Below are 27,830 nucleotides of genomic sequence, written 5' to 3' on the forward strand. Positions count from 1 at the left end.
TATAACTTTAGTGCTATTCATGTTATTATTTATTTTATGAATATATTGTCACATTTTCCTGAAAAAAAAAACTGAAATCTAAATCTTCGTAAAATGTAATTAAACATATACATAAACTTATACAGTTTATTTGTATATATCATAAATATGGTTTGTGTTTATTTGTATTTGTGGAGACTTTATAAGTACAATGTTAATTTACAGTAATATATTGAATAATAAAAATAACATTTCCAACATATATCAATATTTAATTGTCAATTTTCCCAAAGTGTTAAATACGTAAAATTTTTTATGTATTTATTAAAACCAAATGCCAAATGCCACGCTTTAGAAAACGAATAGAAAATATTAAATATAGTTATAGAACACTTGACGGATAATGTAAATTTAAGACATTAGATTGCGAGCACATGTGTAAATGAAAGCCGAGAGCAACACAATGAACTATTTGGAGAGTTAGTAGGCTCAGACAACGTTCTTTAGTTTTAACAATTGAAATCAGGAATAGTTACACTTCCATGAATAAACATAGCGTACAGACCGGCAGGAATTGAGAAATATTTGACCATATGCAGGTTGGGGTGAACTTTATGAACCCTTTGAAAATACTATTAGCTGCAGTCGCATCTCAATGGGATTTTTTTCTATTTTTCGCTTCCTTACACTGAGAGTTGGTCTGTGCCTATTAATATTTTATTTTTTAACACCAAAATGTATGTAGGTGCCTTCTAAATATTTAAAAAAACATTATTCTGGAAAATTATTACCGGAGCAATTTAACCGTCCGGCTCTAAATTTACGCATTATTCCTTATATTTATACCAAACTTTCACCATTCGTTCAATTACCGGGTACCCGGGTACCCACATATAGCGTGGCAGATGTGCAAATCAATATGATGCCAATGCTCGAGCTCAGTGCTTGGAGAATGATAAAGCTGCTCCAATACGAGACATTTGGACAATGTTGAATAGTAATTTAGCAAAACATTATAAGCCAACAGAATACCTGACAATTGACGAGCAACTTTATCCATACCGAGGTCGAACTAGATTCACTCAGTATATTCCGTCAAAGCCAGCTAAATATGGAATTAATGTATGGTGGATATGTGATGCTGAAAATTCGTATCCACTTACTCGACAGCTTTACACTGGAAAATCGAAAGATGGTCGTGAGAAAAACGTTCGTGGAAGGTTGTTAAAGAGTTGGTGGCACCGTATAGAGGATCCTGTAGAAACATTACAATGGATAATTTCTTCACTACTCTTCCACTGGCAAAATTTTTACTACCTTGGAACTTGACAATTGTTGGCACCTTGAAGAAAAATAAAGCATACATTCCACCAGCTATGGCTGTATCAAAAAAGCGAGAAGAATTATCCACTGTGTTTGGCTTGCATCAAAAAGTTACCCTATGTAGTTATGTGCCAAAAAAAACAAGGTAGTAATTATGCTATCATCAATGCATTATGAAGCTAAAATTAGTGATAGTGCAAAGAAAAAACCTGAAATTATTGAGTTTTAAACTGGTCTAAAGCTGGAGTAGACACAATGGATAAAATGTTTGGTAGATATACTACAAAAAGATCAACTCAAAGGTGGCCTCTAGCATTTTTTTTACAATATTCTCGATATTGCCTGCCTTCATCATATATTCTGTATTATGAGAATACTTCATTCGTTGAAAGTCGTTCGAATAATGCACAAATTATGAGGCATTTCTTAACGAAAGTGGCGATTTAATCTCTTCTTGGTCGAGCTATCAATCCGAATGCACATCAGCGAACATCATCTGTATCATTGACACCTCAGATGCAACTCGATTCAACTGGGAGGAAAAAATATTACTGGTGTATGCTGTGAATGTCTTCAAAGTGAATTTAAAAACGTCGCAAAACTAGAAAAATATGTTCGGTATGTGAGAACCCTATTTGTGACGAACGCTGTATTACAACCACCACATGTGAAGTATGTACGAAATAATTTAATGTACTTCAATTTTTATATGGCACTGTATCATAATAAATAAAATAATGTAAATAAATATTAAAATAATGGAATACGATATTAATAAAATAAAATAAAACGGAGTTATGTATTTCTTACTTACTATTTTTGATATTGTTTATAATAAGAATTATTGTTTAATTATTGTTTAAATAACAAAATTAACTAAATACTTTAATAAGCAGTGTCTGAAGTGTGTATAAACTCGTCGTTCATATACATTAATTAAAAGTAAATAAAAACTGCATTCAGTTTCAACATACTTGCTGAAGAATGAATATTATTGATAAGACATCAAGAAAACTCCCAAACTTTATGTAAATGAAAAATTATTTTTTATCTTTATCCTAATACAGGTAATTTCGAATTCGACCTGTCCTATTTTTCATTACTGTACATAATAATAAAATAAAATAAATATGTAATAAAACTAAATAAAACACTTCGGAGACGAAAGATGCATTGTAGTCAATCACTCAAATAGTAATAAAGTAATAAAGTTATTAAAGGTCATTGGAAGGGGTTTGGCTACCAGTTGATATAAAAGTGGTTGGTTTGCCTTCAGCATTAGTTCACTTTTAGTTTTTCATATAGTTCGGTATATTGAGAAGTTCGTATTTTCTCTAAACTTGGTTTTCGTGGTTGAAATTTGGTTTAGTGTTATACCGTTTACAGTTGCGTTTATAGTTCTTATATTTTCCGGTTAAAAATCAATTATCGATCGGAATCATGAGTTGCGGTGATCAAGAAACCCGGACAATAGTAAGTAATAATAGTTACCGTTACAACTGCAATATTAATTATTATTTTGTCAGACTGTCGGCATACATGATAGAGCATTAAATGAATCCAATCTTCGGAGTTCGGTTAAGCGTTCTGTATGGGAAAAGACTAAAGTTATTCCATCTAAGTTTTGGTATGATTGAAGGATTTTTATTTAAGTAAAACCGATAATTTATCTTTAACTTTTTTTAGGTATTCAACGATAGAAGAATTTAAGATTCCTCCAATATATATGAGTGCTTTGTTCAGTGGTTTAAACAATGAAAAGATCAATAGCACAATAAAAAAATTACGGTAAGTTTAGATCGTAATTTGACCAGTTTAGATAATTTGTAAGAACTTTTTATGCTTTGTTTGTAGTAAATGCTTGATGCCAGGACATGTTACCGTGCACAATTATAGTGAATTCCTTCATATTTTGTTATGGCTAGAAGAAACAACCCAAATAATAGGTTTAAGCCAATATAACTTAGAAAATGTGAGTTTTTTCGTTAAACTAGTTATATAGAGATTAATTTACTAAATGTATTTTTCTTAAAGGTTCGCCTCAAATACATTGAAGGCAATATGCTTCAACTAGTTGTGCCAGGCTTAGCAGAGAAACGGCCATCGATAATTAGAGGTGATAAAGTTGAAGTTAAGGTGCACGGCCAGCGTATCTCTTACGCAGGAAATGTGGAAAAGATAGACGATCAATCTATCCTTATAAGTTATTTGAATGATGCGTAAGTGTATTTAGTTCGTATAAGGGGAAAAAGATTCATTTTTGAAAGTTCACTTACGAGTTTTATGTTCACGGATGTTTCATTAGTTTCTGTACTATTTCTTTGAATTATTCTCTCAAACTGTAAATATCACTATTTTCAAAAATAATGTTTTTCCTGAACCACTAGTTGTGAGGCAAATGTTCAGCGCAAAGAGTTGTTAATATATATTTTAGAAGCTAAATTACTTCTTCATAACTCAGGGTTAATAAAAGGTCAATTGAAAAGTCCCCAGCATGACACATAGATGGTGTTACTAGAATTAAATCCATATGTTTTTAATTAGTCCTAACCCTTAAAAGATGCGCATATAAATTTGACAGCTGTCGGATCATGTCGGTCACAGTTTGTGATTTATAGCATTTTGAGTGAAGAAACTTTTGTTATTGTGAAAAAATGGATAAAAAGGAATTTCGCGTGTTGATAAAGAATTACTTTTTGAAGGAAAAAAATACAGTTGAAGCAAAAACTTGGCTTGATGCCGAGTTTCCGGACACTCCCCCAGGAAAATCAACCATCAAGAATTGGTATGCTAAGTTTAGACGTGGTAAAAAGACGGTGAATGCAGTGGACGCCCAAAAGATATTGTTACCGACAAAAACATTTAAAAAATCCACAACTGAACGTGTACATCAATGATATGATCACGAATATTTGAGTATGAGTATGTGCAAAGTGGGTACCGCGTGAGCTCACTTTTGACCAAAAACAACAACGAGATGATGATTCGGAGTAGTATTTGAAGATGATCAAGCGTAATGAATCCGAGTTTTTGCGTCGATATGTGACAATGGATGAAACAGTCATCCGAGTGGACTACCCATGATTAACCCGCTCCAAAGCGTGGGAAAACGCAACAGTCGGCTGGCAAGGTTATGGAGTCTATATTTTCATCAACAGCGACTATTACATAGCGTTATTGGACCGTTTGAAGGACGAAAACGCCGAAAAATGACCGCATTTGAAGAAAAAGAAAGTGCTGCTTCACCAAGACAATGCACCGTGTCAAAAATCCATGAATTGGGCTTCGCATTGCTTCCTCATTCACCGTATTCTCCAGGTCTGGCCACCAGCGACCTGTTCTTAGATCTCAAAAGAATGCTCGCTGGTAAGAAATTTTCGTCGAATGAAGAGGTGATCGACGAAAATGAGGCCTGCCTATCTTGAAGCAAAGGACAAATCGTACTACAAAAATGGTATCGAAAATTTGGAGGGTCGCTATAATCAGTGTATCACCCTTGAAGGGAATTATGTTGAATAGAAAAAAATTAATTTGGCCAATAAAATGTGTTTCACTATGGTAGGCCGGCGATTTTTCAATTGACCTGTTATCATGGCTATATTGACATTAACCTTTTGTTAATGTTTCTATTAATTATTAATTTTTATTTTATTATGTTTTAGGATTTTAGATGCGATTTGGAATAAACCAGAACTGGATATGGATGTTCGTTTTCATTTAGGCAGGGTGAACTTGGAAAGAATGCATTTGGCAGTGGAAAATGTGATATACACTGGTTATGTAAAAAATCTATTTCCCGACATAAGACTGAGTAAAGTTCCTGTAAAGAAACGCTACAGAATCGGTGAACATGAGTAAGTTACCTGTTTCGAAATAATCAATAAGTTTTTGTGTTCGCTGAAGCAGGGAGTAAACATAACGATCAAAAACACAAAACGAACTACATACTGTATCTTTTTCTTTCACTCTAACCTGCTTAAAGATAATCTTTAAAGATTGTTACTAAGTAATCAATTATTCTTATATAACATAATCTTGTTTTAGTCTTTTCAACCGAAATATTTATAATAATCCAGAACAGTTAAATGCTGTTGAAGATATTGTAAATAATACATCAAGAGGTGCTCCTTATTTAGTCTATGGTCCGCCTGGTACAGGTAAGATACTATTTTTACAATTGGTAATATGTAAATAATAATAGTATTTTGGCATATTTTGGTTTTTTAAATTTCATTTTATAATTCTGCATGAAGTAAATTTTACTTAACCAAAATACATTCACGATGTCAATCGTTCATTCTGTATATTTATTATTACTTTTATAGGCAAAACTGCTACGATTATTGAAGCAATATTGCAAATAAAAAAATTGGGACACAAAAAAATTATGGTGTGTGCCCCATCAAATGCAGCATGTAATATGTTGACGGAGAAGTTAGCGAGCTTTTGTAATACTACCGAGCTGAGGAGGATAATATCGAAGAATGCAGATTTGTAAGTTCCTTTAATATACATTTGACTGTAAATATAAAATTTATGGATAGGTGTTGTTACCTTGACCGTTTAAAATCTATTAAATTAAAAGTTTGCATTTTGAACTCTACACGTTTTATAACATATATATTTTTTCTAGGTCATCCGTAAATAAGAAAATCCAAAACCATTTTAATATTTATGCTAATGGTGATGATATAAGTGTATATCCCCTACAAATAGCTGAACTAAACCAATGTTCGATTGTAGTAACGACGTTGTTTCTATCGAGCAGATATACCGGGTATGCCATTATTTATTCTGTTTTTATATAATTATTTTCGTTACCACGCATTTGCTTTTTAAAATTAATTAATTCTATTTACTTTTGACAGGATCTACCATCCAGACATTTTGTTTATAGACGAGGCGGCGCAAGCTCAAGAAGCAGAAGCCTGCTGCGCTATAGGCTTGTTAGTACCGGGTAAACAATTGGTTTTGGCCGGAGATCCACAACAGTTGGGACCTGTAATTCATTCAGAAACGTGCAAAACATACGGTTTCAGTGAGTTCTTTAATTTTTGACATTTAATTTAAAACATTGAATATAATAATTGTGTTGAAAAGTCCCGGGTGTAGAGCGTTTTTTGTTCAAAATTGGCTTTAGCCCCTTTAGATAACCTCTTTATTCTAGCGGAAATTCGTACTGGTGAACATTTTTTGAGATCTGCGAACAGATTGTTCAATTTAAGTAGTTCCTTAAGAATTTCTTCTTTATCCACCGTATTCTCCAGATCTGGCTCCCAGCGACTATTTGATGTTCTCAGATCTCAAAAAAAATGCTCGCTGGGAAGAAATTTTCGTCGAATGAGGAGGCGATCAAAAGGACAAATCGTACTACAAAAATGGTATCGAAAATTTGGAGGGTCCTTATAATTAGTGTATCACCCTTGAAGGCAATTATGTTGAATAAAAAAGCTAATTTTGCCAAAAAAATGTGTTTTACTATGGTAGGCCGGGGACTTTTCAATTAACCTGTTACCTATTATATCAGATGCCTAAATTATTTGGTTATAAATTGTTTATTGTATTACTTACTTGATGATTACTAATAATGGTAATTTGTTTTTAGATATTTCATTATTTGAACGACTGTATAACATGCCAATCTATCAACATCCACATTTCATGACCATGTTAAAATTGAACTTTCGTTCCAATGAAGAGGTGATTGATATTCCTAACAAATTGTTTTATAACAGTCAGTTGAGGGTAAGTAGTAGTTACAATTACATTTACAATTACAAAAATAATATATTTTATATTTTTAAGCCGGTTTCCCAAGAGGCTGCGGCAGATCCCATATGTGATGTTTTCGTTTATAGTGCAATTGTCAATGATAATGTGGGTACCAAACATAAAAGTCCAATAGAATTTTGTGCAGTTAATGGAAATGAAGAACGGCAAGGGGGATCTCCCAGGTTAGTGAGATTTTTATTTCTGTTCGTAATAATAACAAAATCGGTATTGTTATAATACACTGATCTTAATTTTATTGAAATAATTTAATCATAAAAAATAGAATAGGCGTGCAACTCGTTGCATTATTTGCCGCCAATTTTCTGGCAGCGCCGTCAATGAATAACAATCAGTAATAACAATAACATCAATTCCAAAAATCGGTCGATTCAGTTTCACAAGCGATTCATAAATGTAAAGACGAAGAAAATGTAATTTTTTATTATTATTTAATTATAACATTGTTACTAGTCGTTTCCGTCTGACCTACAATTTGTCTTTATGATAACTTAAATCTAGGTACATAACTAGTAGGACCCATCGGGCCCTAACTCAGTCTCTGGTGAAATAATGTTTATTATATAGTCACTGCTGTATTTTTTATTATATGCACTTCTCTACGCAACACTACACAAGATCAGATGGTTTTATTCTTTTGAGTCTGTGTTCTGTTCTGGTGGCATCCAAAAGCTGCAATACTTCAATATTCTCATGAGAATGGGGTCTTTCCTCATGTCCCCTTGGAATTCTCTTGACTTCTCAACTGACTGTGGGTATCTGAAGGCCTCGATGTAGGTAATCAGTCCTATAGTATTTGGGGGCACCCACAATTCCTCTCAGGACTTATTAGTTTATTATGTACTGATAATTGATTTCTTCCAATTAGCCAGTACATTTTCCTATATTTCAATTCCAGTTCTTTTCTTTTCTTCTTTATATATTCCTTCCATCGAAGTTTTGTATCAAGATTCATTCCGATATATTTAGTGTTGCTGCTATATGGAATGATAATATTATTTAATGTTATTGGTGCTTGTACGGTCTGTTTATAGGTGAACTGCACATTTACAGATGTACTTTCATTAATTCTTATTTTCCAAGCTTCTGTCCAATTATTTTGATACTTGCCTGTTGTAATTTTCGTGAAATGGAAATGAAATGGGTTAGTGTTAAATCATATAGAACACAAGTATCGAAAATAATTGTTCATCGTGATCTGTTTGATTCAGGAAAACCATTAATTGCATTGTATGGTTGTTAAAAATAAAACAACTATTAACTATAAAAAAGGCGATTAAAACAACTTCACATTTGTTAGCGTTTAAATATTTCGTGAACAAGACACGAAGAAAATCGAAATAAACCTTTCTCCATTTCCCCTTTCATCTCAATCATCATTAAATGTGCTAAATTATTAATATTTTTCAGTTATTATAACGCTCAAGAAATACTCATGGTCGGTAAATATGTGGAGAAACTGACAACATACAAGTTTGATAATCCTGATTTCAATGTCAAGCCGCACGATATAGGCGTTGTGACCCCATATATCCGACAGGTAAGAACGTTCACATCATTTGTACTTTATTTTACTTAACAGTGTGACGTTTAGGTGTACAAAATACGAGAAAACCTAACGAGTGTAAAAACAGAATGGAGAGAAATCGAAGTGGGAACGACCGAAGCATTCCAAGGGAGGGAGAAACGGGTCATAATTATTTCGACTGTTCGGGCGCAGGAAGACCTGCTAGTGTACGATCAAAAATTCAAATTGGGATTTGTAGGGGAGGCAAAAGTAAGTGAACGATTATTAATCCAGTTGGCAGCATTTTAATACAATCGTTTCTGTTATAACAGAGGTTCAACGTTGCGGTGACAAGGGCGAAATCGAAACTGATCGTTATCGGGAATCCCAAGGTCCTTCAAACTGACAGCAAATTCAAAGCTCTTATGGAGAAGGCCAAAGGGCTTAACACATTATGTGGGGATCCTTTTACCCTACGAACTGAAGAAGTTTGCGAAGACGTGTTGAAAAGATTAAGCAAAATCGATATAAAAGATATAGAAGCCAAGGAATAATACATCTGCTATGGCTTTCTACACTACACTATTTAAAATTGTTATTATTGTGTGTGTCTAATTATTTGTCATCACATATTATGTGATATAATTAAGCACTAGCTATAATTTTATATTAGTATAAGTGCCTCGGTTTACTAATGATCTTTTCGACATGTTTAATTTTTTTAATATCAACAAAATAATTAATTAGTTATAAGAAAAACTGTACAAAACGTTTTATTTACAATTAAATATTTTTAAAAATTCAGTCTTTGTGTTTTACTACATACCATGAAGTCCTAAGTCAGATTCTTACTTGATTCTACACAAGCTTAAAACTGACTTCAGCTAAAAACCTGGATCGGTTAATAAAATTCCTGGACGGATGGTTTTTCCGTATATATGAAAAGAGATCATAAATCTGTATAAGAATTATTATAATTATAATAATTACTATTCTATGTTTTTTTGAGTTTGTTTATGATGCCACTTTTAGCATGTTTATGATTTAATTATAATCACTATTATTTGATTATAATATATATTAACACTCAAAAGTGTTGTGTGTACAGTGTATGTGCGGAAATAATAAAAACCAGACGTCGTTTTCCTTGGGAGAAACCTTGGAAATGCAAAGCCATTCATTATAACATATATAGAACCAAATTTTGTCGCCCTTTGTTTTTCGTTTTGTAAAGCGTAATCAATTAAGAACTTAATTATTTTAAATGGGTTCGTTTACTTAAACAAATGTATATGGGTCAAGATACTTTTAAATAATATTTTGGCTTAAGGCTATTTAACCGAGATAACTGACCACACAAGACCAACAAGCTGTGAATTATTTTATAGACAAGATAGTATCTCATAACTGTTTTTTACATATGTTAAAGTCTTCTTTTATCAACTAAAGGTTTATCTGGACTGGACCCTATAGTTTAATGTGGGCCCCGAACCACGGTCCTCGGCATTAAGCCTACCGACTGGCGAGTGACCAACTTAGAAATCATCACAGAAGACTTACCCAGTCTGGTTACTGGCGTGACTGAGATCATTTTTATTGTCAGATTTTACACTCTTGTCTAAGATAATCACAAATATTAAACATTCACAAACATAAATTTACGACCATGCCAGAGCAGAATTCGAACCCGCGGCTTTCGCAACACTAGGACGACCGATAACTATTTTATTATTCTGTTAGTATATCTTTAAGCTGTCTTCTTAACTCTTCGATTTTACTATAATACACCACTACTTTTGATATATATCATACATTTCAATTTTTTAAAGTAACACTATTTGGTAGGTTTTTCTCCATCCTGACTATAACATACAATTTAACCGTTTTATTTATCCATTCCACAATTGTCACAGTATTATTTTAAACGTAATAACTTACCTCAATACATTTTTGTGTCGAACAAGCAAATAAAATATCTTACATAATATATATTTATATTTTAGCATTTTAATATTTTAAAATATTTGTATTTATGTAGAAATCTCTTTTAATACATTTTTTTGTGAAATTACATTTGGGTTTTATTTCAAATTTTTATTAGTCACGTGATGCGTATGAAATCCTACGAATGAAATGCCTTCCATATAAAGAATTTTCTTTACAGGTCTCTGTAATGGTAATTTAAACAAACCATTAAATAAAATTTAAACGTCCTCAGCACCACCCTGTTGAGACCACGTAAAACAATTTTATATGTATTAAGTTAACACTCTATGTATTAGCCTATGGTTACCCATTTAAGTCTCCATTTTATATGTTTATGTTTTGTGGATTTGTTTTACTACTTCAACTGTCAACGAATTTTTTTTGAACGAAAACATTTTCGACGTCAAAGTCAAACTCCAAAACAGCGGTTATTTGTCGCCGTATCTTGACAAATGTTTTAGAAATTCCGATAACATTCCCTCGTCCACCGTTTGGCAATGATCGATTTCATTTTAGTGTACAAAACATCCACTCTCACCACCGAGAGACAGGAACACAAGCACAAGACATACCTAGAGAGTTTGCGGAAACTGGGACTCACGCTCGAAGAAGTGCATTTCTCAGTAATGGTCGATTTTCGTTGAGTTTTCGGACGCTGATGATTATTTTCAAGGTGGACGACGACGTGGTCTTTGTGAAGATATTCGCTCCGGACAAGGTTCTGTACGCTTATGCTAACCTTTTCGACATCGATCTGGATTGTCAACACTTCGAGTACAGGCCGTATATACCGCCACCCAGAGACTTTCTGGCCACGCCACTCACGAATCCAAACATAAACGATCCTATTTATTCGAGAGCACCGTAAGTCGATCAATATAGTATTATCATCGTTGTATATTTTTATCAGAAATGCTTAGTACAATCTTGATTTATAGTCTATTCAATGTAGCAGTGAGTTTACGTCATCTGATTTTATTGCGTCAAAACGTGCAATGTTGCCGCATCAATTCTGAGTTTTAGTTTACTTTGGCTTTGACATATAACAAAATTCTAATCCATAGAGTAATATATAGAGTGCTAACTTAATACAAATAATTTCAAAATTGTTTTCATTACAGGCACCTGTAATACTTGTTTATCTCGATTAAGAAGCCTTAAGCCAAAATATTAATTATAAGTATCTTGACCAATATACATTTGTATCAAGTAAATGGACCCCTTCAAAATAATTAGGTTTTTAACTGATGGCACTTCACAAACAACTTTCCAAATGGTAACAAAATCTTTTCGTGTAGTATAATCACATTTACCTTCAATGTCATTTTGCTATCGCCCCATTGGCCACTTTTTGTGTTTAAACTGTGGGTAATATTTTCATAATTTCTTCTGTTGTATTCCTGCAAATAATATATATGAACACAAATGGTTTATATAAATAATTGTATCCTTACCAGTTAAAAACAATGCTAAGTCACACTCACATCCTTAATCTAGCTAACTTGGGTTGTTTCTTCTAATGAATGAACTACGTCTAGTTTTTTATTTCCATACATACACTGAATACACAACACTTTTGAGGATGAAGATACATTATCATCAAATAATAGTGATTATATTTAAGACCCAAAAATGTTAATTGTATTTTGTCAGACATACAAAAATGGCGACGTAAACAATCTGAAACAAACCATGGCGTTATAGGAATGAGCCAATCAAATGCCTTTGTAGGCCACTTCAAATGAACGAATCAAAAAAGTGGTCTCAGAGCTAGCATTGAATGGACCACGTAAAATATTTCCTCGGTTTCGCCTATTTAAATAAAACCTCTATACTTTATGATTCTAATCCAAATAAAATAAAGATACCAGAATGTTATCAAATATAATTTATTTTAACAAAATAGAACATATAATCTATATATTACAGAAAAAGTCTTTAGACTACAGTTAATTAAACAGTCAAAATAGTTTGTATGTTAGAGTTGTTTTATTATATTTACATTAAACTATTTTCTAAATCTTTTATGGTATCCCCTGGAGGCATAATTCATCTGTTAGTACATCCAAGTAATGTATTTTTTTATCAGAGAACATATTCATCTTTTTATGTTTAGTTCTTGTTTCCATCCTTGCTGTATTTTCTTGTCAAATCATCCTGATATCATTGTATTTCTCCTTAGTCTTTTCTGTTACTATCTGTGTAAATTTTTCTTGATAAAATTAGATTTAATCACTGCATTCTACCTGCAAATTCATAAAATTTGTCCTATCTGTCTTTAACAGTTTGTATTCATTCTCCGATCGATTACACACATATATATTGACATAAATCATTAACACTCTACAATAAGACTTTCTACATTTATATACTATATAATTAATGTATACTCACCTTTAGCTGTTCACTTTCATCGCTTTGTCTTGGTATTGTCAGCATTGAATCATAATCCCACATCCAGAAACATTGTATCTCTTTTTAAGTAGAATAACATGAGAATCAAAAATATTGACTGATTCTAAAACGAGTTTACAAACTGCGATACGTAATACGTTCGACATTGTGATGACGTTACTTCACTGTTATTTTGAATAGATTATATTTTTATTTTATACTTGCAACAAATCGTAAGCAAGATGGGTGCGGAATAATTACATCAATATGCATATCCGAAATTAAAGTTAAATTAGCCTACTTAAGCTATCGTTAATAGTAAAACTTATTGTGCTGTCATCATCAGTCAATATAATTTTTATCATTGTTTTAGTAAATCTATAAGTGGAGAAATATCTCAAGAAATCACATCAGCTGAACGTATTTTGGTAATCTATCAAATTCTTAGCAGAGCAATTTGGGGTGATGGTAGAGGTGATTATGGAATTCACAAGTAAATATATGCTATATAGTTAGTGACTTTCTCAGTTTTTCTCCTCCTAAACTATTTAATAGATTTAAACTATATTGACAAAGCACTGATTAATATTCTTAAGTAAAAATTTATTTGTTTAAGTGAGTAAAAATTATTCTCAAGATTTGCTAAACGGAACACAATTTTTTTCTATACCATTTGTTTTATGAAAATAAAATAGAAGAAAATAATGTTAAATAATCAATAACCAAACCAAATATTTCGAATAATAATAATAAAAAGAATAAACAGAAATTCAGTTAAACCAGAACAAGTCCAAATATAATATATGGAGTGTGCTTTTTATTTTGTGGATCAAAATAGGTTAAATTTCTAAAATTTTTGCCGTTTTCTACATCGTGCTGCGTAAAGCAATAATCTCTTAGAAATTAGACCTATAAATGCCTGACGTATGTGAATTTGCGACGTTGCTAGTTCTTGTAAATTATACGTATATTGAGGAATATAATATAAATAGAATAAATTATCTTGAATTTAATTAAGATTAGTTATTCAACAAATTAACTTAAAATCTCTATTGAAATACAAGTTTGCAGTTTTTGTATAATAAAGTTTATTGATTCAATATCTTCTATACTATATTATTTCTATAATATATTACCTCTATAATATATTATAATAAATTTAATATGAATAATATTTTATAACATACTTAATATTTAATAAAAGAGATAACAAATATTTTTTATTTATCAATGCATAAATATTAAAATAACAAACCAAAGTTATCTTCTGTAAAATGTGTACGAATCTATGTGTCTTTAGGTGGTTTCTATGTGGTTAATTGAAATGTGAACGGTAAAACAACAAATATCATATAAACAACAAAATTTTTAACCTTACAAAACAAAACAATATTTAAGCTGACTTAATGTAAAATAAAATGTAAATATAATATGATAATAAGTATAATATAATAGTAAATATAATATAATAACACCAAATACCGGATATAAACAATGGAGTAATACTAGAACTCTGACCAGTGACGAAAATAGCTATCGTAGTCGATTTTACCTCTTGATTGCCTGTAAATGGTAATGTTGCAAAATCAAACAGAAACTAAGAAGTTGGTTTTCCTTCCATATTCTATAGTAATTATTTTCAGTCAATTACTATCAGAACTGGGCTAACTTCGGTAACTTTCGCGCCGCTTTCAACGTTGCCATTCTACAGCTACTTTGTTTTGTTTTGGCGTTGGCTGATAATACATTTTGGTGTACTGTTTGGAGCACATGGTGATTATATGATGAAATATATTCTATAATATATATCCAATTTACAAGAACTGGCAACGTGCAAAATTTTAACATGCCGTGATTTCCTTTTAGTGCTAATAATTATTGATTTAACAATATTTAAGCCAATAAAAACAGAAAATAACCCAAAATAGTGTAACCATAAGCTTGTAGATTTGTCGAGAATCAAATTGATGTTTTTGTTTTTGCAGACTTATTGATTCCAACACTTTTATAGACGCTTTCCCATTACACGATGGAAATTACGAATGGACAGTGTCTGGACCTCTCAACGATCGCCAAGTAAATGCTACTTAACTATTTAATAGATATAATTCAAGAAGTACTTATCTGACAGTTTTATTGTTACTTTTGGAGCTGAGTTTCATTCATAACAAGCCGATGCGGCTTAAGAATACACCTAAAAGAGCAAGATGTAGTATATGACGGGTTCGTGCTGAGCATGCGCATTTCTATAACGTTAATTTGGTTATTTTCATTATTTACTAACTGTATGGTTATGTTTTGATGTTTTCAAAATTTTTTTATGTTAAGATTTTGAGGTTAATGGAAGAAAAAATGGCGCGTCTAGTTTATCTGTGAGGCGTGCCGAATGAAATGTTTAGAATTAAGGGTTTCGTTAATGTTAAAATAGAATTGGTTCTTCATTATTGTCTACACTATTGTCCTTCAACAATTTGCGACTTCTTTCCATCAAAACAAAATATTTTTTAGGTAAAATTAAAGTTTCTGTTTAAAATCCTACACGTTTTATAACTTACATAAAACTTAAAACAGTAAAAAAACGTAAATTACAGTAGGTAACATAAAAGGAAAGTGGTCCCGTACAAAATTCAATTAATCCAAAAATTACTACCGAGAGATCCTAATTAACGAGTTGAATAGAGTAATGCAATCATATGGCTGTCTGGTGAAATTGAAGATTTTTCATCTAAATTGATAATGAGCGATGAAGCCCATTTTCTTCTCAGTGTCACGTCAATAAACAGAACAGTCGGTTTTGGGGAAAACAGAATCCTCAATTATTTCATGAAACATCATTGCATTCACTAAAAACAACTGTATGGTGTATATTACTGTCATGCTGGAAACTTCATTGGTTTTAATTTTTTTTAAATGACCAAGGTGTTGCAGTTATCATTATTGCTGAACGGTACCAAGACGTGATTTAAAATTCTCTTGTGCCTGAAATGGAAGAGCGAGGACTAAAGGACATGTGGTTTCAGCAAGACGAGGCCACAGCACACACAAATCGTTCAACAATTCAATTATTGAATGACGGTTTTCTACGAAGACTAATTTCGTGAAGTGGCGATTTAGCAAGACCAGGCAGATCTCCGGATGTAACACTATCAAACTTTTTCTTATGGGGTTTTTAAAATCAAAAGTTTATGTGAATAAAACCCAAACGACAATATTCGTCACGATATCGAAGAAATTCAGCCTCAGATGTTGAAGGACGTCTTGAAAAATGCTTTCAAAAGAGCCGAGCTATATAATTTTTCAATTATAACCAAAAAAAAAAAATGTAAAGATCAAATAAACTTTTTATGAAAACCAAACTTACTTATCTCTTCTTTGAGCAAAGTTATAGGCAATCAAAATAATAGCGGGACTTTTGCTCCATATTTTATTTAGGAGACATATTAACTATTACTGAATATATTGCATGTAATTCAGTAAGTTCATCGTCTTGTTTTATAGTGAAAGGTCTATTTGTGAAAACCTGCAACTCTATATTGCACTCGAACATTTTTTTGCATTTAAGCACATATTTTGCATTTATTTTTGGAAGTTTATGCACCTGCTCTACAGTCCCGTGCTTATTATAAAACCCAAATTGATGTTTATTATAAGAATATATAAGAAATGTATATAGGCACTATTGTTGATAAATGTGTGTAAGTAAGAAAGTATATGGGTACTGCTATACAAAAAATCAAGGAATTACAGTAATTAAGTTAATGATATATTCCCGTAAAAACAATAAAATCATCATACATAACCAAACTAACATATGCGCATGTGTTCAAGAAGCCAATCGTATACCGCCTCTTGTTTCTCTAGGTTTAGTCTCACTCAATAAGTACATTTTAAAGCTTTTAGCTTTGTATTGGGGATCGTTCGACTGCTGGCATAAGGAGCAGCCCATCAATTTGGTCGAGAAATACCTGGGCACCGAGTTTGGCCTGTATTTTGCTTGGCTCGGCTTTTACATCAAGATGCTGATACCGGCTTCGGTATGTTCTATCCTCGTGTGTATTTACGGTTTGGCGACCATGGCGACTCCAATGAACAGTGTAGGGTGGGTAAATCATTATGTATTTAATTGTTAATATTTAATATTTTGTGCAATTGTTAGTTTTATTTTTTAAATTATTTATTGTAGAAATCTAGTAAATTGACGCTGGTAAGCTATTTGTTTTTATCCTAATTTGCTACGGTTTAAAAATTACAAAGTACTTATTCTACGATAGGCACGTTAGGCTTAACATCTTTGTTAGTATGTTTAATGTACACTGAGTTTTACTCTCTTTATTCGCCTGCCTAAGCCATCAATATCTAGAAGCTGGAATACCTTAACATTGATATGCTGATGAAGCTCTGTTCATGCCTTTGGGCAAGGTCCTTGATAACGTTACCTATAGTTTCTACCCTCAGGTCCTTATGCAGATTGTGGTTACGAAAGTACCATTGAGTATCAACAATAGCTCCCAGTACCTAATTTTATAATCTTTGTATAATATTTCTATTGCTTTCGCAAGTACAACCACAGAGTTGAACACCATAAGTCACACTGATTTCAAGACTTATTGGTAAAGCAAACTTATTCTGTACTGACTATTGACTATAAGTAACAGTGTTCAATATCTACCCGACAACCAGTATATTTTCTGGACTTCAGTTTGAGCTCTTCACAATTATTCTGTGGTTTCAACTTCATAATATCAAGAATTAAGCCAAGTTATTTGTCTGTATTTCCATATGGAACTTGCTGAGTTATATATACTGGCTTGTGCTTCATTCTTTTGTTAGTGAAATTTATTTTGATTTATTTTAATACGCCATTTTTCTATCCAGCATTATATTTTTTGCAATATACAATACAGTGAATATTATTTTTCTCCATTATGACGCATTTAGTTGCTCTTTCTTATGTGCTGATTAAACCATTCCCTTTATTTCATTCACATTATCTTAGTTTTCACGAAAAATGTCATGATTGTGGAAACTTTGTTAAAACTTCTTTAAATGACAACCAAGCATTCTTTTTTTGATTTTCCATATCAATCAATCAATTTGAACAGCAATCAGGGAATATTAAAATATCAGGCCCAAGAACATACCTTTTTTCAAATAAGCTTTGATGAATGAAGACATTAATGTTTTATAACAAGTTTTATAGAAATCCATGTTGCATTAATGTTTCTCCCTTGATCAAGACCTTGAAATGTTGTTGAAATCCTTTTGCTGACCTACGAGCATGGAGATAATATCTGGGTCTTTATACAGCATCCAGTAATGATACAGTATGGTTGTTTTTTTGTAAAATATTTTCTCAAGTTTCCTTCACATATATAATAAGGCACAGGTATACATTATGACTTTTTAATTATTATTTTCGGGTGATTTGAGTTTACATTCAAGATTAAGCAGTATTATTGTTAATCAATAAACAGAGAAAGGAATTATTTTTTATCCACCGTGTAACTTGTGAACTGATGTTTGAGAGTTAGTACCATTTAGAAATTATGTGGATCTGTTGACTTCTGTCGACCGACTTGAGATGTTGTTTCAATGATTAATCAATAAAATTTCGAATTACTTACAGTACTGAGATATGCGCCAGTAAGTTTCTCATGTGTCCAAAATGCCACTACAGAAAATGTCCAAGAGAGAGGCTGAGCAATTCCTGCATATTTGCTCAACTTTCGTATCTTTTCGATAATTGGTGCGCGGTGCTTTTTGCCGTGATCATGTCTCTTTGGGGTAAGGGAAACTTAAAACTCTTTTCCGCCATTTTCAGTCTCTATACGTTAATTTTCATACCAGCCACTGTCTTCATGGAGTTATGGCAACGACAGGAATCGGTTCTGAGTTTACAGTGGAATCTTCGCTCCGTGGAATATACCAGATATAGCCTCAGGTAAGTGTTTTACAAATAATGGGATAGGGGAACACATTTTTAAAAATATTTCTGAGAGTCTCTTTTAAAGTCAGCTTGAAGGAATCTTTTCCAAATTCTTCAGCCAATCTTTCCCAGCTTTTGTCGAGTTATTAAAAATATGTCTGATGTAGTTGTGATAATTTCTTTTTACTCGCTTGCTTCACCAGACGCCAGACAGTTGATTTAATGTCGTAAAAGTCGGTTTAGGCAGGATAGAATTGCGTTTGATGAAGAATTCTTCATCGAATATTTAGTATTCTTGGCTTGTTTATCTTAAGTTTACCCAGTTTACCCGGTCCATATATTATCATCTGTAAGTATTGGATGATTGTGATTTGGAGTACACGTTAAGCAGTATAAAGATCCAAGTGCGCGAAAAGTAAATTAGAATATTTTTAATATGTATATGAAGTGATCATTAATACTCAATTAATTATTTCAATCAAATCGCTGAAATCTCGATCAGTCAAGAAGAACCATGCCAAGCACACCACCGTGCAACTGAATCTTAAACTAATTCGGAATATAAAATGAAAAATTTCCTGGTGATAAAACGATGTTTTAAAAACTAATCCCAAGAGACAAACTAAAACTAAATAAAATTATGTTTGATCTCGTATGCAGCTCTATTTCTACATTCACTCGTCCTAATATGAAATTCTGCATCTAAAACATCGTATTTGTAATATTTTAGACCACAATATCTAGAAGCAGCCGTGGCTAAACGGTATTCTAGCGTTACTAATAAGATGGAACCTTATGTACCTCCAGGCCAAACGTGCATTCGTTTTACTGTAACTATAGTAACTATTACGTTGCTGGTAAGTAACATATATAATAGTAATAATATATGATATTAATAATATATAATAGAAATAATATATGTAAGATACATAATTAGATATGTAGATAAATATATATAATACTAATAAAATAAGATATATAAGATATAGATGAAGTAAATAATGTATTTTTTTTATTTAGTTGCGCATGGCACATATATTATGATTAGTTTCCACTAATATTATACAAATCTTGTCATATCACTGAACAATGTTAATGTGTATTCGACTAACCCCATTTCTGTTAGATAAAATATAGTATGTGTGTGAATGGTGATACTGTTTCATCCCAGTTATCACACTGGCAGGTAATTTGTTTTATTCAGTCAAATTAAACAACACATACAACAAATAATAGCAACAAAGGTGTCGAGTTCTTTTGTCTTTCATGTATGGAAACCTCATTATTGCTCAAACAATTAATTTTTAATTTTTTATTTATTTTTTATGAGGCGTAAAACATCATTACCATTATATCTTTCTTTTACCAGCTATTGATTATGATATTGGCCACATTTGGTGTTATGGTCTACCGGATAGCAGTCAACTTAATCATAGTCAAGAACGCTAAGGTGAATATCTTGGACAGTAAGTCAGGTGCCTGGGTCGCCACGTTTACTGGTGCGCTCCTATCGAGCGTTTTTATATTCTTCTTCCAATGGGTAAGCCAATCTATTAGTTGTCGGTATAACTAAATATCCACGCCATTTTAATAATTAATTTTTTATATAAAAGTAATCAAAATTTTAATACACAACTAATTGTTTCAACACTCGTTCGGCACTGAAATGGACACAAAGACACTCTACCAGTGACTGTATGAATAGTGCAGCTGTCAATTTTGAGAGATAATATGGATAATTTTAAACCCTATTTCATTAGAAAAGTTATGAGAGACCAAAAAGAAAAAAGTGTATCATACCATTATAAATTGTGAAAAAACCATTTTATTAGTAGTTTTATCATTTTTCTTTTCTGCATAGTTTGGAGGGTATTGTGGGAAATTTTTTTACAAATAAAATATTTATTAGTACACAATCTGAGTCTAGAAAAGTATTAAAAATTGTGGCAAGAACTGTTAAGATACTATCAAAAGCCCAACGAATTCAGTGAGAGGAGATAATTTAGCAGTAGATTAGCTTCCGGTAGATTAAATATTAAAATGGTTTCGGATTTTTAGTTGAATAATGTACGAATCCTAGTTTTTTGTCGACATTAGCAACGTAAATCTTGCATTATAGAAGAAAAAACAATAAATTCGTTAATTAAAGTTTAATTTTAGTTTTATGAATATATAGCATTGGTCCTGACGAATCTGGAGTGCCACAGGACGCAATCCAGCTATTCGAATGCTTACATCTTCAAAAGCTACGCTTTGGCTTTCACCAATAATTATTCCGCTTTGTTCTACATCGCATTCTTTAAGGTGAGTAGATATCTGTTTTCATGCATTGATTATTAAAAGGCAGGTTTTTCTGGCGCTGTAGGGGAAGTTTTACACTCATCCCGGAGATCAGACAATGTGGGAACGAATAGGAGGGCTCAGCACGGATATATGCGATCCCAGCGGATGTGTCGTTGACTTGAACGTACTCCTTTTGATTATCATGACGTTCAAGGCAGTCGCCAGCAATGTCCTTCAGGTTTATATACCGTAAGTTATTTGGAATTCTATAATAATTTATATTTACTTGCAACGATAAATAATGGGATGGGGTCAAAGTAATTTCAGTTTTTTCCATATTTTTGTTGATATTCGGTCGATTATATTGTGTCGGTTTAATCGATGATTTGTTGCAATTTTTGCCACTGAGTTTCATAAGCCTTTCTTAAACTAGATTATGTCACTATAGAGGTCACAACATGACGCCACATTTTCTATCAAATATGTTCTCAGCAGATTGTAAGCGTTTTTCTTTCTGCTCTACTCTATAAACCAGTATAAAAACACGTATTAATCCATTGCTGAGCAAATGTGTATAGTTTTGTCCCGTCGCTTAAGCGGCACGATTTTAAAAGGAACCTATAAGTAAACAACATTTGTCTCCTTGTAGTGTTTACATGAATACCACGATTGACCGCAACTAGTCGTAGAATCTAAAGGCTAAAAATATAATATTATTGAGAATTGTAATGAACAATTTCTAGTGGGCTAAAGTTTTGTCGCGAAATTACATGAGCTCACCTCATCATTGTGTATGAAGGTAAAAAGGTATGTTCAACTATATTCTTAAATATAGCATAAAATCTTACATCAGAGCCAAAATGTTAAGAGTCAAACAAGAGGAGACCTTCTCTACAATGAAAGAAGCTAAAAAAATTCTTCACCTACTCTTCATATGTGATATTCCTACAAATAGGAAATATCACGATCGTTACATTTACTGATGATACTGCGATTCTCGCCAATACCGTAGAAGCCACACGAGAACTATAACAGGCAAACGATTATATAAAAAATTAGAGCCAAATCTAGAAAATAAAAATTAATAAAAATAAATCCATGCATCTAGAGTTCAGGTATAATTAGACCGCACAAGCATCAAAACCAATAATTATTCTATATAGCAACAGAATCTATGAGTGTATCTTGATGCAAAATTTCGCTGGAAGGAACATGTAAAAGTAAAAGGAATGAACTGGAGTTCAAATATAGGAAAATTCATTGATTAACTGGAACAAAATCACAATTATCAGTACATAATAAATTGCTATATTGTTATGATTAACCGATATAAAAATTTAGGAGACACCAGAAAATAAAAGGTGTATCATGCTATCATAAATTGTGTAAAAATCCATTTTATGTTAAGAGTTAGTAGTTGTGAAATTCTGGGAATAAGCTCTAATAAGTAAATATTATAGGAAACTAATACAAACATGTTTTGCCGAAAATCTTTCATCCAAAGAGTCATTATCGAAGAAAATTTAAATATAACATGTACAATTAAAAATATATTGGACTTAACTAACTCAAAATAAATGAAGAAGGCATAAGTGAACATAAAGGCAATTTGAAAACGATTATAACTCAAACTGAATAAATTTGTCAAATTCACATAAAAAGCTCTTAGTTAATTACGGTTAGATTTATGGGACAACAAAGGTTTCATAATTCAAAAAAATTAATTTATATTAATTCAATCAATATTGTTAATTTCATGCAAACCTAATTATTTTGCTTATTTGCGAAACTAGTTCTAAAGCAATTTATTTCAGAAAAATAAAGGAAAGAATTAACAAGGTCTTGTCAAAAGTCAGGCAAGATAATTTACCACAATGGGAGAGGGAATATTTAATGGCCAAAGTTGATGAATTCTTCATAGTGAAAGAGTACATGGATATGGGTATGTAAATTGTCAAGATATATTTTATCTAAATAATTAAATGTTGGTTTAATTCTAACAATGAAATATGTTACGTTATTTCACAAAATTCTCCGTTTTGACAGATTTTTTTAAAGTAAAATTCTGAGATTGATTCTTTTATAGTTTAAAAATAAGTATAACCTTTCACAACACTACTTTTTTCAACAGTTCATCATCTTGGGACGACTCTGTAATAGCTTTCAAGATTTTTTGTTTCGTGGCTAACAACTTATTATTCTTTCTTTAATTTTTTTTTAATTCATAATATTATAAACATATGTTATAGAACCCACATTATTTCAACTTAAACACTGAATCTTATTTAATTAAATGTACGTACATTTTGATTTTCAACTCGTAGTTATCCAGTACGGTTTTGTGACGTTCTTTATCATGGGTTTCCCATTAGCTCCTCTATTTGCCTTGATCAACAACGTGATAGAGCTTCGTGTTGATGCCTCTAAAGTTATAAAAAGTTACAGGAGACCGATACCTAGTAAAGTCGCTGGGATTGGTACGTATATTTTTATACCTATTTTATATATATATTTTTAAATAACAGGTCAATCGAAAATTCCCCGTCCTGACACTACTACTAGAATTAAATCCATATGCTTTTTAGTTAGGTCTAACTCTCAAAAGATGCGTGTATAAATTTGAGAGCTGTCGGATCATTAGTTTGTGAATTATAGCATTTTGAGTGAAGCAACTTTTGATATTGTGAAAAAAATGGATAAAAAGGAATTTCGCGTGTTGATAAAATATTGATTTTTGAACGGAAAAAATACAGCTGAAGCAAAAACTTGGCTTGATGCGGATTTTCTGGACACTGAAGACGCGATGAGACGTGAATAGACGTGGTGAAGTGAGCACCGAAGACAGTGAACGCAGTGGATGCCCAAAAGAGATTGTTACCGACGAAAACATTAAAAAAATCAACAAGATGATTTTGAATGATCGTAAATTTAAATTGAATGAAATAGCAGATACTGTAAAGATATCAACTGAACGTATACATCATATCATTTATGAATATTTGGGTATGAGAAAGCTCTGAACAAAGTGGGTGCCGCGCGAACTCATTTTTGATCGAAAACAACGACGAATTGATGATTCGGAGCAGTGTTTAAAGATGATCAAGCGTAATAAACCCGAGTTTTTGAGTCGATATTTGACAATGGATGAAACATGGCTCCATCATTTCACTCCGAAGTCCAATCGACAGTCATCTGAGTGGACTGCACACGATAAACCCGCTCCAAAGCGTGGGAAAATGTAACAGTTGGCTGGTAAGGTTATGTCGTCTGTATTTTAGGATGCGCATAGAATAATTTTCATTGACTACCTTAAAAAAGGAAGGACTATCAACAGCGACTACTACATAGCGTTATTGGACCGTTTGAAGGACGAAGATCGCCGAAAAACGACCGCATTTGAAGAAAAAGAAAGTGCTGCTTCACCAAGACAATGCAACATGTCACAAGTCAGTGAAAATGATGGCAAAAATCCATGAATTGGGCTTCGAATTGCTTCCTCATCCACCGTATTCTCCAGCGACTATTTCCTGTTCTCAGATTTCAAAAGAATGCTCGCTGGGTAGAAATTTTCGTCGAATGAAGAGGTGATCGCCGAAACTGAGGCCTATTTTGAAGCAAAGAACAAATCGTACTACAAAAATGGTATCGAAAAGTTGGAGGGTCGCTATAATCAGTGTATCACCCTTGAAGGGAATTATGTTGAATAAAAAAACTAATTTTGTCAAAAAAATATGTTTTACTATGGTACGCCGGGGACTTTTCAATTGACCAATTATATAACTGGTATTAGATATGACATTTAATTCTTTAGGCTGGAAAACAGAGTTGCGTGAAGAAGGTATTGAAAAAGTGTTTCGTACACAAGTTTTCCAATATAAACTGAAATATGCAATAATAATTATGATAATGATAAAACTCTGAGAAAATCAATGTCTAGTGAATATGGTTAGTGATCTAGAACATCTCATCAAAATGTTGAAACCTATGGCTAAATGTTTGTTTTCTGACTTGATTTTTACCAGTAAATATTTTCGATATTCTATTATGAATGACATTCATTCGTCCTATTATCTTTAATAAATTAGAACTTAAATCTGCTCAAAACGAAGTCCCAAGGGTCTTTTTGAGTTTGAGGAATGATGGGATGTCTGACGGTCGAAAACAAGTGTGTGGTTCGGGTGTGGATTGATGTTACGTATGTATTTTATGAAAAAGTCATGGAGAAACCATGCTGCGACAGAAGCATTGATTCGTATCCATTTCTTTCGTGGCTGTTTACACTTCTGTTGAAGACTTGAAATAGAAGTTATATAAAAACATTTCTCTATTAAAGCGCAGCATTGGTTATAATTTTGAAGCCAATACGCAAACCAGTTTCTCAGTTTTGAGGATACAAACATACATAAGCTGAATTTTTATGTATCAAGATTTTCAAGTACAAATTATTAAGCCTGCTTTATTATTAAGTACCAAATCTAATATCGATTTTTGGAATTATTCTTATAATGTTATAAAACGTTTTTTATTTATAGTTTATTTTGACAGGTGCTTGGTTTGCCATATTACAGGCAATGACATATATAGGGGTTCTAACCAACGTAAGACACCCACATAGTTTTCTTAGCCCCTTATTTTTTCGAATGAATTTCAGGCGTTGATCATTGCGTTTACCAGTAATTTTTTGGAGAAATTAATTTCTCACGTAGGAGGGGACCAATACTCGTTTTTAAATCAGACCCTATCTGGTGAGTAACTTTTAATGTTATTGATTTTTTTGATAATTATTTTGAAATTCTTATTTAATAGGAATAGTTTATTTAGAATTAAAATGTTTCTTTCTTACGTTCAACAAAGGAGGGCGCTACCAGTTCGGTATTGTGTCAGATTTAAAACGTCATATTGTAAGATTGTTCATCTGTCAATAACATAACCCTAAAAAAATTGCGGTTTTGTATCAGCATTACATATTTTTTTCTTTGCTTTCAGTTCTGAGTCCAGTAAGTGTTCTTTACAGTGAAAATTTATTTAACTTCTTTAATTTAAATAAATCGTTCCTATAATCTTTCTAAAGACACACGGCAACACACTGGCTTCTTAATAATGGGGTCAATAATAAAAGAAAGAGGGAAACTGACCGAAGAGGTAGAAAAGGTAAGGAAGAATAAAAAGGAAATAAAAAGATCCAAAGAAGTATTAAAAAAGGAAGAAAAAAAGTCACATAGTGGCAGAAATAAACAAAAAAACAAGAAGTAACAGACACTTCTCGCTTGACCGGTCTTATATATGAAGAAATAAGTTTTAATAATTCCTCCAATCCAAAACCTACTCCAAACAGTGACACGTTATGGATTAATTTGTTTGTTAACAACACATTTCTTTCTTAAAACACCAAATAGGATATTTTTACTAGGTGGAAAAATCGAGATAAGATTCTTAAGAACATTTATTTTTTGTTATTTATTTTTCCTCTAAAAATTCACACCTTCTTTTGAGAGCTTTCGAAGCTTCCTTTCCTTTACCTTACACAAATAAAAAGTCGAATGCAGAACCTTTTACAAGTTGACATATTTGTGGCTCAACAAAGATTATTTTCCTTGAAATCATTTGGTGGTGGTTCATAAATTCTTCATTCTCAGGGGTGAACAGAAAGAACATCTTTGCGATCCTCAAACACTGAGTGGAGGAATCATTTTTAAAGACATTAATGATTAGCAACATTGCTTTTGCCTAAATCAATAACTTTGAAATGTTAAAGTTATTTTACCTTGTTTTTAGTATTTAACATGAACGATTTCTACATATTGGACCAATCAAATGTCAGTTTCACCGAAAATACGTGTTATTACCCTGGGAAGAGATACTCACCCGACCACCAACTTAGTTTACAAAGACGGAAAGGTTTCTGGTACCTCTTGAGTATAAAATTTGGAGTGGTAGTATTATTCGAGGTTTTATAAGAATTTCGTGCCGACCAAACCTAAAAATAAATTAATTTTGTTCTTGTTTCGTAGCACGTGGTCATTATCATCAAGGGTCTGCTCGCTTACGCCATACCGGACATGCCTTTTTCCGTTAAACAACAGATAAACTATCAGGAACGATTGCACAAGAAACTTAGGATGAAAACGCTGAATCAAGAGTACCTTAAAAATATGCAGGATGTGAAACGGATAGTCGAGGAGGAAAAAAGGAAGATGGAGCAGGTAATGAAGGACACACGAAGTGGGAAATGATATACGGAAGGATCAATAAATATATCTAATTAATTTTTGTGTATTTCTTGCTTAAAATATAACCTAATCTTATATCTAAGTTTCTTTCAATTTTTTTTGTTGTGCAAAGTTCTGGTTGGTCTTGTTTTTTGAAAATATAGATTTATTTTAATAAAAACACGAATCCGTAGAATTTCAAATTATACCTCAAATACCATAAATTATATAATATACATACATGATATCGCAAATTAAAATAAAGCATAGATAGACAGGCAACTACCTATACCTGTCAGTTTGGCTTTCCACCTACGTCCATTTTACTCGTTACGTTTGTAGGAGTAGGCGGTGCTTTTATGCAGCGTTTTTTATAAAATATGTTCATTAGTTCTGTTTTCTGTTTCGGTTACATCTAATTTTTAAAATTTAA

The 27,830-nt window shown here is 32.2% G+C and overlaps 2 protein-coding genes across 2 annotated transcripts; both read left to right on the forward strand.

Annotated features, from left to right (window-relative positions):
• Positions 1 to 2,742: 2,742 nt before the first annotated feature.
• Positions 2,743 to 9,223, forward strand: LOC143195677 (putative helicase mov-10-B.1). The gene is made up of 15 exons (XM_076403072.1): positions 2,743 to 2,775; positions 2,829 to 2,929; positions 2,989 to 3,090; positions 3,157 to 3,293; positions 3,359 to 3,521; positions 4,965 to 5,156; positions 5,347 to 5,459; positions 5,628 to 5,796; positions 5,936 to 6,079; positions 6,171 to 6,340; positions 6,908 to 7,047; positions 7,108 to 7,256; positions 8,503 to 8,632; positions 8,687 to 8,869; positions 8,932 to 9,223. The coding sequence occupies exons 1-15, from the start codon at positions 2,743 to 2,745 to the stop codon at positions 9,151 to 9,153; spliced, it is 2,148 nt and encodes a 715-aa protein (XP_076259187.1). The 3' UTR covers positions 9,154 to 9,223.
• A 1,812-nt stretch (positions 9,224 to 11,035) lies between these two features.
• On the forward strand, positions 11,036 to 27,500 carry LOC143196567 (anoctamin-4-like). Its single transcript, XM_076404329.1, has 17 exons — positions 11,036 to 11,208; positions 11,259 to 11,449; positions 13,353 to 13,472; positions 14,965 to 15,055; positions 16,873 to 17,078; positions 18,606 to 18,763; positions 18,827 to 18,920; positions 19,636 to 19,762; positions 20,275 to 20,445; positions 21,066 to 21,209; positions 21,271 to 21,437; positions 23,003 to 23,130; positions 23,513 to 23,665; positions 25,734 to 25,786; positions 25,840 to 25,933; positions 26,964 to 27,136; positions 27,200 to 27,500. Exons 1-17 carry the CDS (start codon positions 11,083 to 11,085, stop codon positions 27,419 to 27,421), a joined length of 2,418 nt encoding a protein of 805 aa, XP_076260444.1. The 5' UTR covers positions 11,036 to 11,082; the 3' UTR covers positions 27,422 to 27,500.
• Positions 27,501 to 27,830: the final 330 nt, after the last annotated feature.

This window comes from Rhynchophorus ferrugineus, unplaced genomic scaffold (assembly GCF_030347505.1).
Source record: "Rhynchophorus ferrugineus isolate W39M unplaced genomic scaffold, kcgeb_rfMv2 rfM4, whole genome shotgun sequence".
Taxonomy (NCBI): Eukaryota; Metazoa; Arthropoda; class Insecta; order Coleoptera; family Curculionidae; genus Rhynchophorus; species Rhynchophorus ferrugineus.